Source organism: Desmodus rotundus, chromosome 10, assembly GCF_022682495.2.
Source record: "Desmodus rotundus isolate HL8 chromosome 10, HLdesRot8A.1, whole genome shotgun sequence".
Lineage (NCBI taxonomy): Eukaryota > Metazoa > Chordata > Mammalia > Chiroptera > Phyllostomidae > Desmodus > Desmodus rotundus.
Window position 1 is genome coordinate 96,476,840 of NC_071396.1, and position 12,744 is coordinate 96,489,583.

The window sequence follows — 12,744 nt, forward strand, 5'->3', positions numbered from 1 at the left end:
GATAAAATACTGCTTTTTATAATAAACAAAAAGTGGGAGGGGAAAACCTACAACCTATAATATCTAAAACAAATCAGTCTGTTAATAACAAGTCACGTTAAAAGAGGCACTTCTTTACTTAAGTCTCTATTTATAGCTCTCTGATGGCTGAGAAAGAAATGAGCTACATTATAACCTCTTAGGCAGGGTAGCTGGGCCTTACTAATTACATTCTCATTAACACTGTTTTATTTCGCTGCTCTTGGTGGGAGTTCTTCCAACATTCCCTTGGCTGGTAGGGTACATGGGAGTCTTCCACTCCTACTGCTTAATTTGCACAGTGACTTGCTAATTTCTTAGCAAATCACTGTGGCAGGAGTGCCATACAAAAGAAAAAAGCCACTAGGTCTCCCATAAAATAAAAATACCGTAAGTAAAACTATGAATGTACACACAGGATTTGTGATTTATCTCTGCTTAGTGAGATGAAAACCAATTAAAAACCCTGGGCATTAATTCCATGCTACGGAGCCTTGTATCTTTCTAGGTCTCATTTTTTCTCGCTTTAACATGGTGTGAGACACATAAACCTCACAGGGCTACCGTGAAAACAAGAACTTTTAAAGAGAATAGAGGCTCAGGAATCAACGAGGGTTTAAAAGTGCTGCAGTGACAGGCGCTGCCAGACACGTCCGCCTGTCCGAGTGATTAAAACACACCTCACATCACTCTCTGCGGGGTAGCTGCGGTCTGTGCAGAGGCCAGTGCTCAGGTGACAGTGACCTAGTGTCTGTCCATCTTTGCTTTCTGTCCTCTGGGGCGTCTGCGATGGGCTGGAATGGCTCAGGGGGCGCGCTGGCCCCCTCCCCCGCTAGGGTGTAGCAGGCCTAGAAGCCCCCTGGGTCAGTCTCTGAGTGCTGCTGGCTGCTGTGACAGCAGCTCCGAGGGAGCCTGGCAGCAAGGTCACTGGTTCCTAGAAACCAGAGCTGGCACAGGGAGAGCCAGAGCTGCGGCTGGCAGGTGGGGGAGAGAAAGGAGCCGGCTACCTTTGACGAGAGCGGATCACAGACCTGTTTTTCACTCTGATTTAACAGTATCTATAAACTTGGGAAGTGCATACTCCCTGAACCATCACTTCCACTTCTAAACGTTTGCCTGACAGACATCACTGTACAAGGAAGCAGACACACCCTCGAAGGGCATTCGTTGCAGCATCCCTTGAATTTGCATGGTACCAGCAGCTATTTAAACAACGGAGTAGATGGGTGTGCACTCACGTGGAGAGACGGCTGAGGTTAATGGCAGGTGGGAAATCGGATAGGGCCGTGGGTGATGCAGCTGAGTTCACTCTTTAAAGGGTGCACCAATACGCTTGTGCACACAGAATGGGAATGCACGAAAAGGGAGGTCAAGGAGAAGAATGCTTTTTAGTCTATGTATTTCTATACTATCTTGAATTTTTATGAGCCTTTGTTTCATTTCTAACAAAAAATCCAGTACCCTCGAGCTAGAATGACGCCCCCGGAGAGAAAAGAGTTGGCAGAGCAGGCCTGAGACCACCCTCAGAAAGGCCTGCTTACCAGCCTGGCTTGGTTGGTGTCTGGGAGCGTGGATTTCGGGAGGATTTTCACCAATTGCTGGACACCAGCTCACAGCACCTACACTGTTTATGCAAACGACATGGGTTACACCGAACACCTGCCCTCCTCAGGGAGTCCAGAATTTTGGCACATGCTCGGCAGAGGGGGCCTACACAACTGTCTCCCCATAAATACCCTGAGTGCCTGGGTTGGGGGGGCTGCCTGGGTGGACATTTCACATGCGCTGTGACAACTCGGTGCCGCGGGAAGCGGGCGCCTTCTGCCTGACTGCACCGGGTCTCTCAGGAGCCAGCTGGTCCCCCCTGGACTGCATTGTGCCCGGCTGCCTTCGGCTGACTCGCTTTGCATCTTTCCACTGTAGTAAATGAAGACCACGAGAACAACCATATGCTGAGTTCTGCGAGTCCTCCCAGCAAACGACTGAACCTGGGGTGGTCTTGGGGACTCCCAAGAAACCCGCATGATTCTTTTCCTTAACAACTTCTTGACCTTACAGCATTCCCAAAATTAGTAATTAAGCTGTACATCTTTTTCACTAGACTATAAGCTCCATGAGGTTAACTATCTATATTTGTATCACCAGATACCAAACAAATACTGATAGATTCAAAAGAAGGGGGGAAATCTCAGTGAGTAGTAAAGGATGATCTGTCAGATCCCCATTTCGATTCTGGGATCCCTGAGACACACTCAAGACAACAATTGTTACAAGGGCAGAACCGAACTCCACACCTAACGGAAAGTACCCAGCTCGCCCGCCACTCATCTGTGCTCCAACCTGACAGGAGGAACTTGTGACCAGCTGGCAAAGTTTGTCAGCTCCCTGAGGCCACCAGCAGACCAACAGAAGGACACAGGCCTCCCAGCTTCTAAGACACGCACGGCGAGGAAAAGTACTGCTAGCACTCACTCCGTCTGCTTCTACGCTCTCCCTGTGGCTTGTAGCTCCTCTCCTTTTCCCTGCCTCCCCCCCTCAACCACCAGCCTAGTAGAGAATGAAGTCAGTCATAATGACCACCACGGATTAGAGAGCTCCACAGGCTGAGAGATTAATCTTGTGTTGAACTCCAAAATGATATTCACATTTCCCCAAAGCCAATTTGTCTTCGTGACAGCTAATTCCCGGATCTTCCAGATATCCAGAGGTGACGCGGGGCAGGGGTCTGTCCTGGGCCACCCACACCCTGATACCGACGCAAACTCTCCCTAAACCCCTTGTGGCGGGTACACATGGTTTAATGGGGCTTTCTTGACTTTACGTTCTTGGGTCCGTTCTGCTGGGTGTGTTTTCTCCATTCCATTATCTCACCCTATGGCATTCATCTAAGGCTTATCACGGACAGAAATTAATCTGCCGCTTCTGGTGTTATCAGGCCCCCGCGGTGAGTTCAATATCATGTGCTCTGAAAGAAAGCCTCCTAAATCCTGGGAAGCCCTCTTCCGGGTTCCCCCTGGAGGGCTCAAGCCAGAATGGCACCTGCCTCAGGGCCTCAGCCAGAGGGGGGACGGCGCCCACCTCCTCCTGGGCGTGGGACCACCTCCCACCCCTCCTCTCTTTCCACAGTTACTGTGTGTGTGTTTATCTGCCTGTTCATGATGCCCTGGCACGTCACCCACTGGAGGGAAGAACCTGTCTTACTCATCTTTGTAAGACATGGGTGTTTTTAGGGCTATGCCTCACATGGGAGGTGCTTAAGAAATAACCTGTTTACATGAATGGCGCCTTGTTTCCTCAACCTGCAGAACGGATACAATATTTGCTACCTTTTGTTACAGTGATGAGAAGAAGAAAAATTCTGGAGATACTGCGAAGTAACATAGTACTGTAGATTGAAGTGTCCCTTAACTCCTGCCTTCTATCCCAGGTGATGTTCACTTATAGGGGGGCTCTGCAGATGGAAATCCAACGTGTGGGGAGAAACGCACTAGAAACGGAGGGCTCTGGCCGTGGACATTCCCGCCCTCGTTGCCCGTTTCTCCGGCACGCTACCTTGCTGGCCTTCAGGATGTTGATCTGCTCCTCGTACACGGTGTCTCTGTTTTTCTCCAGGAAACCATCTGAGAGGTACTCCACCTGGGCCACCGAGGGAGACAGGAAGAGCAGTGAGTGCTTCGGCCTGGCCAGCTTCCTCCACGAGTTCCACCCACCCACACAGGAGGCACCGCAGCGGGAACCCCACCGACGTTCCTGGTAAAAATGCAAACCCAACCCTGCCCAGGTAGCTCAGCTGGTTAGAGCATCGTCCTGATACACCAAGGCTGTGGGTTCGATCTCTGGTCAGGGCACAGGCAAGAATCAACCAATGAATGCATAAATAAGTGGAACAACAAATCGATATTCCTCTTTCTCTCTCTAAAACCAATAAATACAAATTTTTAAAAATAAAATAAAACAAAATGCAAACCCAAGACATGTTTGGAATTTACACAGAGGGAAGTGGATATTCATTTTGTGGAAAAACATACTGTTTTCGGAAGGAGTTCCCTCTACTAGAAGGCTTCCTTTGGGGGACAGAAATGCAGCTTGTGGGCCACACTCCAGCCCCACTGAATCAGAACCTGCGTTAACAAACTCGCAGGTGACCTGAGTGCACAGGAAACTCGAGAAGCACCTGGTCAGTGCGTGCAGACCAGAAATCTATGCAGAAACAGTCTGAGTAGCCACCAGTTCCTGGGAGAGGAACCCTCCCCCCAACAAAGATGAGCACCCCTGTGTTTCACTCTTTGCTTTTCTCTCTCAAGCTCCAGGGTGGACTCACGACTCTGTCCCAGCTGCTATAGTCCCAGGAAGGAGACCCTCACTGAGTACGTGTTAATAAGCACACAGCTGGGTAACCACGACCACCCACTTGGGTTCTGCCGTGTAGTTACCAATTGGTGCACCACAGAGAGGGTGTTGGGGAGGGAAGAAAGGGTGGGCGGGGACCCTACCTAAGAGACTTCAGGCTGCGACAGCTCCCTCAGAGCCCACAGGGAGAGACTCACCTTATCGGCAAAGTGCGCCACGATGAAGGCTGTGTTGGACATGCGGGGCTTCTGGAAGTGCTGGCTGCCCGAGTGCCGGTCATACAGCTTCTGAGCCCAGTTCTGGTCAGTTCCTTTCGGGACCTGCGGAACCACAGGACCAGGTGCTTCGTGACAAGGAGAAAGGAAACCAAGAGGTGAAGCAGGGAATGGAGTCTGCTAGTAAGTTGACCCCTTGACCCTGCATGGACGTGGAAAACGAGTTTCAACCATGGACACACAGGGTCGTGCCACAGTGTGTTCTCTCAACACGCCACGGGGGCTGGCTCCCCTGGTGTCTGCAGGAGCATGCTCCTCCTGAAAGGACCTGCTGGTTGGCAGACGCTGGAAGGGTCAGAGGAGGGTGAAAGTGGAGGCCACAGTCACAGGAGCAGAGTCACAACTCATGGGACACATGTGAAGAGGTTTCTGCCCCCCCTCCCCCAGGTCGGGCCAGGAATCTCAGTCAAGAACACGCCTCGACCCTTGTCAGTGCATGCTCCCGCTCACTCAGGCCAAGTCCGGCCTTTCCTGACCACTCGTGACCTCACTGCGGACTCCCTCCCCATGAGCTCCCACACATACGCCACCTAATGGGGCTCATCATTGGTTTCTGTGGACTGTCTTGTCACTACAAGCTGCAAGCTTGCCGGGTTCATGGACTGGGCCTTACTATTTGTTTTCTGCCCCTCAAAGCTCTTAAATTGGGTTCCAGCTGCACACTGGGTGCTAAGTACCTAGTGATTAGGCTGCATGGTACTAATCTCTGTCTCCTCCAATTTAAATTTAGATTTAGAGGCTCCACTACATTAAAAATTCTGCCCCTTTCAGTATCTTTAGAGATGGTTTCAAAAGTGAGAAAGCATCTTGCTTTGTTGAGATATAACAGTCACTGTAACCGCCTAAAATTGTCACTGATGATGGGAACTCCTCCCATAAGAGGGTGTCCCGTCCTCCCTACCCCCACCCCCACCCCCACCCCCGGTTATCCCTGAACACCATGGCACACACCCAGTCCTCAGGTACGGGCCACCTACTGACCTACCCTTCATTAGTTCAGATGGAACATTTGGATGGGGCAGGGTTGAAGGTGACCCCTGCCTTAGCCGTTTAAAAAGAGCTTGGTCCAATAAATTATTAAAATCTGTGCCACAAGGAAAATGCTTACATAGTTGAGAACACATTTCTCAAATTCTTTGTTAGGCAAGCAGATTTTTCTCAATATTCAATTTGGTATAACTAGTATTGACTATCCAGTGCTAAGTGCCGTAGGATATTCAAGAAGAGAAAACTTTTTCTGGAAGGAGGCTATTAATTGAGTTAGGCAGACAAAATAAAATACATCCCATTCAGCATTTTTTACGTATACTATTTTAGATTTGTCTCCAAGCACCCTGCATTTAGAAACGCCAGGTGTAGGGCGGCAGCACCAGGTATTGCACGGCGGACAGGAGACAAGGATGGAAGGCAGGTACAGGGGATGCAGGCCTGGCAGGGCTGGGGGAGACAGCACGGTGATGGGAAGCCCCCCCCCCCACCCCCGCCCAAGCCAATGCGTGTATTTGCTGGAATTGACGTCATCTTGTTTGACAATGAAATTGTACTTCTGGTCAAAAGGCTCCACAATCCTACACACTCACTAATTCAGGCTGGCATGAGTCAATGGGCAAGGTCATGTGTGCACATGTTTCCTGTCGAGGGTCCCTCCCTCTTCTCACTCCCCGCCCTCAGCTAAAAATAAGAGCCAGCAGGAATTCACGATTAGGACGGCCAGATAATACCAACAGCAAATGCCCACAGGGCTTTCTGTTTGCCAGGCAATGTCCTCACATTTTAGATGTGGCAACTCATTTCATCCCCACAGAAATCCTGGGAGCCAGGCACTAGGTTTACACACATTTTACAGACAAGGAAGCTGAGCCAGAGAGGGAAGGTAACTTGCCCAAGGACACAGAGCCAGGGTTCAAACCAGGACGGGCTGGCTCTGGAGCATATTCTCTTTGCTATTATGCTCTCCTGTCGGACAACAGGGTTTCAGCCACGAGGGCAGGGAGAGGTGGAAGGCGCTAATCTCCAAAAATCTTTCCACAGAGGCAGATTTAAAACGGGCCTCGGAGAAGGAAAGCCAATCTTGTATTCTGATAAAATCTAGACGTGGCTATCAGTAGCTCTGGGATAGGCAGCGAATCAAATCCTTTAAAAAAGAATGTCCAACTGACTGTTTTCTTACCACTGAAATTTAAATTGTGAGATAGGTTTTAAATGTTTAGAATGCAACCGATAATGCTTCTCTTGAATTGTTGGGGGGGGGGTTGAAGTAGAGTTTTTTTCATCTTTGTATTTGTGAACTACCCTCCACCCCTCACTCCCCACACAATCCAAACAGCAAAACTGTTGTGCCTTCTACTTATCTTTGAGTCCAGTCTTAGCAATTGTTTAAAGAATAATAGTTTTTAAAAGTCTAGGGAAAAATGTACAAGTGGCTTCACACAAGCGTCTATACTCTCCTCTTAAAGTCGTGTGGGGCGGAGGGCACTGGTCAGGAGCCGGGGTCCCAGCTCTGCCCTAAGCTAGACAGGGACTGTCCCTCAGGGGCCCAGTCCCTGCCATCTGCCAATGGTCCCACTAAAAAGTGAAGGCCCCATCTCCGTGGGATGTCCAGGACAAGCAAATCTGCAGAGAAAGAGGTGGGCTATTGGCTGCCTAGGGCTGTGGGGAAAGCGGGAATGCTCTAAAATTGATTATCGTGCCGATGGTTACACGACGCTGAAGACACGCAAACCCACTGACTCGAGTATTTTCAATGGGTGAACTGTATGTTAATTATATCGCAGTAATGCTGAGAAAATACATTAAACCTGATTTGACTCTGTGTTATTGAAATAAAACCAGAAAAAGTAGAGGGGAAAAGAAGGCCCACTAAGCATCTCTTCCCCAAAAGCCTGGGGATCAGGTCAGCTTTCACCAGGTGCTGGGTGTCAATCCGGGCAGGAATCGCGCCCTCACGGATGGGCCTCCCTCACTGGCCTGGGACACCACGTGGGGCCGGAACCTGTCCTCTACTCAACAGCCGGCAGGCAGCAGATGACTGGTATTCCACCTCTGCTTCTTGTTCCCCTCTTCCTGGGGTGCTGCCACAACCAACTGCCTCCCGTCACTCACTTGCTACCTGCCTCCATACCAAGCCTCCGTGGGTGCCCTGGTGCCCCCTCCCAAACTGACCTCTCCAATGAACGTGCCACCGGCAACCCCTCGGGGCTCTCTCGCCATCGCAGACTTGTGACTGGGCCCCCAGGACGGCCGTCGCTCCCTCCACCCCACCTGGCAGCCATCCCCAGTGACAGGCCCAGGCCTTTACTTTTCCACCTTCGCAGAACCCCCCTTACCCTCCATGTGCTCAGCAAAACAATTCCAGGCCAATCCAAGTACCCATCCTGTGCTTTCCCACACGTGGGGGGCTGGCTAGGATCACATGTCTACTCCCCTTCTGTTAATCAAGTAATACTACATTATCAGTATTACTGCCCCCCGCAATAATCAAACCTCACTGCGAAAATTGCTGCTATGGGTTAAGACACTGAGCCTAGGTCTAAGCTGGGAGTTGGCCTGGATGAAGCCTGTATCTCAGTTTATGGTCTTTGGCCCCGGCGCACAAATCTGTGTACCCTGCTGTTTCTCCTCCTGTTTATAACCACTCCCTTCTTCCTCTGTTCCCAAGCTCCTAACCCCACCTGCTACCTCTAAGCAGATGTCTCCTCTCCTCCCTAGCAGGGAGACAGAGTCAAGCAGGAAACGGCAAATCCGTGCTCTACATCTAGAAACTCATTTGCATCTACAGCAGCTTCCCCTTCTACTCTCCTCACAGAAAGAAGCATGTCCCCCCGTAGCTGACATCTCATCCACCCACCCGCTGCTTCCTGGAGACCAGTGTCCCCCCATCTCCCATTTCCCTGAATCCTCAGCTGCTCACTCTCCTGCCTGTCCTCTGTCTCCCTCCACCCCTTACCACGGCCGGCCATGACCCTCCTGAAACCCTCTCCTCTTTCTCTTCAAGCCTTCGTCTCCCCCCGCCCAGTCTCTCCAGCTTTGCTTGCACACAGTCTCTGGCGAGATCTGTTGGAGAACGAGTCACATCTGATCGCATCCGCCCCCCGCTTCACTCCCTTCCATCCCCAGAGCCTTCGGAATCAAGTCCAAACATCTTCTCTGGGCAGGTGGAGCCACCTGTTCTCGGACAGTTCCTGCGTCCCACCCTCACTGGCCACCAGCAGGGCTCTGGACACATCGGACCACTTCAAGTTCTGCAAACGCGACGCTCCCTTTGCCCAGGACAGACCTCCCCACATCTGACCTCTCTGCTTGAACAGCCCTTTTCGGGACACTCTTTTTCTCGGTCATCTCTTCCTCGGTATTTCCCTATCCCTTGCATTCCAGGTAGTGATTTCAGCACTTGCCTGACCCCCTCAGAGGTGCGTGGAAGGCAGAGGGTCAGACACTTATGCAGGAACATGGGGTTTGCTGGTCAGATGAATGAATAAATGTGGGCAAGCTGCTTCAGCCCTCCGTCACAGGCTCCAAACGTGCCAGATGAGGAGACCTCTGGAGCCACTTCTTAAAAAACCATGAGCCCTTGTTCTTACAGAGAGTAAACTCTGCTGAGAGCAGGCTGGATGGACCCGGGTGGGGAAACCAAAGGGTGTTCCCCTCCCCACCATCTTCAGCCCGCTCCCATCCCACTGCCTCAACAGTGGGTTCATCAGGAAGGGCCGTCCCAGTGAGTCACACAGGGCACAGCCTGCAGCCCCCACCCCCACAGACCCTCCTCTGCGGGCCCCTAGTGTCTTCTGTCCAACACGAGACGTCTGTATCTCCACTCTCTAGCATGGCTTCCAGGGCTGGAGGGGCCATTTTCAGAAAATTCTTGCAAAAAAGCAAATATGTCACTTACGAGGAAACATGCGCACCTCATCTCCCATCAATCAGCCCTCGCTTGGTTGCTCCCCGAGACTGGGGCCCAGGAGGGCAGGAAATGCTGGGTCTGAGGCCTGGTCACACAGCCCCCACAGCAGCCGGAGAGAGCGCTGGGGGCTGAAGTTTTGTTAAGAGCAGCCTGAAAATGAACATTTCCTGTGAGCAAACAGCCTCTCCCCTGGCCCCTTGGTTACGGAGGAGCAGCTGTGGCCTCTGCCCTGGTGTGGGTCTGACTAAAAGAAGGAACCCTCCAAAACTGGCATTATCTTCTGGAGGGCAGGGCCCTTATAGTCCAGGCTTCCCCCACTACGCGAGTGTACTAGGAACCCATCTGTATCAGTGCACCAGCTGGCACTGTTGTGAGAGGCTGCGTTCAGCTTCAGTGAATGTTTCTGAAGACTCTTTGAACACGTTTGCCCATTTCATGGTGGGTGATTTACAAGTGCACCTGCCCACACTGCGCTGAGCGTTCAGCGGTTTTTGACCCAAAACAGCATAATACCCATGCCCCACCCTCCCTATTCACCCAATCTCGCTCCAAGCAACTTTTTTTACATTTTCCTGGATGAAAAAAGTCCTCAAAGGGAAACATTTTGCTGATGTGGAAGAGGTGAAACAAAAAGCAGCAGAAGCACTAAAAGGCGTCAAAACTGATGAGTTCACAAACTGAGCAGTGGGGAAAACCATCTCCACAGGTGTATTGCATCAAAAGGAGAGCACTTGGAAGGTGACTGAAGTTCACACATGTAACAATACATACGTAATTTTTTAGGAATAAATTCCGGGTTGTTTTGTTTTGGTTTTGGTCGCCCGTGTGTAAGTCCATGACTGCAGGGCTTTCCGCCTGCAAGAACCTTGTACAGTTTAACATCCCGGTCCCCGGGCCCCATCTGCAGCTTCCAGCACCAATCACAGGCTCCAGGGACTGGACCCCATGGGCCTCCCCTTTAAACCCATGGCCGCTCCTTCTGGCGGAGACACAGAATCACGAGAGGGACTGCGGGAGGGTAGCGTGTTACTGGAGAGCTCAGGACGGGAGCTGTCGGCAGTGGACACTGAACCGAGAAAGTGAGTGGTGAACCCCAGGCGGGGACACTGGAGGGCCTGTGCTGTGACGTCAGGCACTTGGCCAGTGCCACTTGATGCAGGGACAGTTGTCCTACCAGCTTTCTGCCACCTCGCAGGTGGAGGACGCCCAGGCACACTCCCTCCACGCTGAGGCATTACCCAGGCCTGGATCTCAGGACAAAGCACTCCCGGCTCTGGAGAAACTTTGAGAACCGATAGCTGTGGACTTTGGTACACTTTCACTCTGCGTTACTAACCTTTCCTTTTCTGTTTCCCAGGCAACAAAAGTAGGCAAGCCCCTGGATGGGAAACACCTCCTCCTCCTGACCCATCACGCCACACCCCATGCCTCACAGGCAAGGGGTGGGACCCAGAAAGCAAAAGCATCTGCCTTCTTCCCTTTCAGTGTAAGAGTCATGTGGTTTCTACACCTTTTAAGCAGCATTTCCATCACTGGAGGAACTGGTATATATTCACCTCCTTATCATCAACCACCAAACCGGGGGAAATTCTGAAGCCCAGCAGGTCCAACCCCCACCAAGTCACAGAGCTGGAAACCAAAGGCCAAAGAAGTCATGTGACTGATGGCACGCAGACTTCCCGGCCCACATTCCCAGTCTGCCATGTTCTGTCCTGGGTTGGCGACTCAGGGCTCCCGTCCCACCGGATGGAGTCCACAGAAAGCACGATGCAGGAAATCATGGATCCCACCTGCCAACAACCACCACGCAGCTGTCACCCACAAGCTGTCTGGCACAGCGAAGGTGATCCTGGGCCCTTGACCCTCCCTCTCTGGGGACGCCTGCCTAAATGTTGAGGTCCTTCCCTTGGGGTCTAGGATATCTGTGGAATCGAACCCATGCCGCCATCACATCATGCCAATCACACTGCCCGGTCTTTGCCAGAAGAGGCAGCGCAGTAACAGCAACACTTGCCAGTCGTGTTACCTTCTAGTAGCTTCTGGCATGTGGAATGGACGCCAGAGCTTCCTCCGCACTGGCGAGTTGCAAATGAAATTCCAGCTTTGAGGTCTCCCGTGTCACCCGGCACCACACAGCTGTCCTCTGCCCCACCCCAAGCCTAGAGCACCCTGCCTGAGGGACAGCATCATCGCTTTTACCTTACATTCTTCATCCAGCAGGTCTAGGATGCCCAGCTTAGCTTCTATGAGGTCGATGCAGGGTTGGTTATCATAGAAATCAATCAAGGTCCACGGGATCTGCTCCTTCATGTACTCTTCTTGCTCCAGTTTGAAGACATGCTAGGGTAAAAAGTGAAAAGTCAGGGTGAGGGAGTGGGGTGCACACCTTAACGTTCATCCCCCGAGCGGCAACCACATGAGTTCTGAGTCCTGGAGGCTGGCCTGCACCCACGACGAAAGGTTCGGGCACCGAGTCACCGTCAGCACGGCAGAAAAGAAAAGCTCAGCAGGTGACCCTCACTCCCTTCTCTAGGACACCCAGACCACTGCCGTCTAGGCCACACCCCAACCAACCACAGGAAGCCTCATGTCTGCCTGCAGCTGCTTCGATGCCCCAGAAGCCCCGGCTCCGGAGGATGGGAGTCAAAGCCCAGAGGAGGCTCCTTCACCCTCAGAATCCAGCTGCCCCATTCAGGCCTCCTCTTGAGCAGTGGGGAGCGCCTTCCTAAAGCTGGGGCACCCCCAGGAAACCCACAGAAGGTCAGGGCAGAGCCAGAGCCTGCTGACTCTGGACGGAAGAGAAGTGGCCCGAGTGGTTGTGCTCAGGAAGACAGAGGTCCCCCAACCCTGAAACCCCAGGTCCAGACACACAGCCCACCGAGTTGAACTGCTGCTGGAGCTTCTCATTCGCGTAGTTGATACAAAACTGCTCGAAGCTGTTTACCTCGAACGTCTCAAACCTGCAGGGCAGAGAGAGGAGAGGACAAAGTCGGCGACACTTCCGGTTACTGAAGGACTCTGGGGCTCCGCAGGGCTGCCCTCACCCCCTCCACTCCCATCCAGCTCTGCCTCAACTCCAGCACGGAAGCCCCACATCCTGCTCTTGTGCCTAAAGAGGCCACCGTCGCAGGTACCGGGATGACAGAACCCTGTGAAATTACAAGAGTAAGGATTATATCTATTTTCATAATTAGAAAAAGT

The 12,744-nt window shown here is 52.0% G+C and overlaps 1 protein-coding gene across 1 annotated transcript in view; it reads right to left on the minus strand.

Annotated features, from left to right (window-relative positions):
* MYO5B (myosin VB) overlaps positions 1–12,744 on the minus strand; it is a 268,136-nt gene that overhangs the window by 78,165 nt on the left and 177,227 nt on the right. The window contains exons 11-14 of the mRNA XM_053912673.1: positions 12,422–12,503; positions 11,743–11,883; positions 4,566–4,688; positions 3,571–3,654 (exon numbers count right to left, since the gene is read on the minus strand). Coding sequence (XP_053768648.1) covers positions 3,571–3,654; positions 4,566–4,688; positions 11,743–11,883; positions 12,422–12,503 — 430 coding nt within the window. The remainder of the gene's footprint in view (positions 1–3,570; positions 3,655–4,565; positions 4,689–11,742; positions 11,884–12,421; positions 12,504–12,744) is intronic.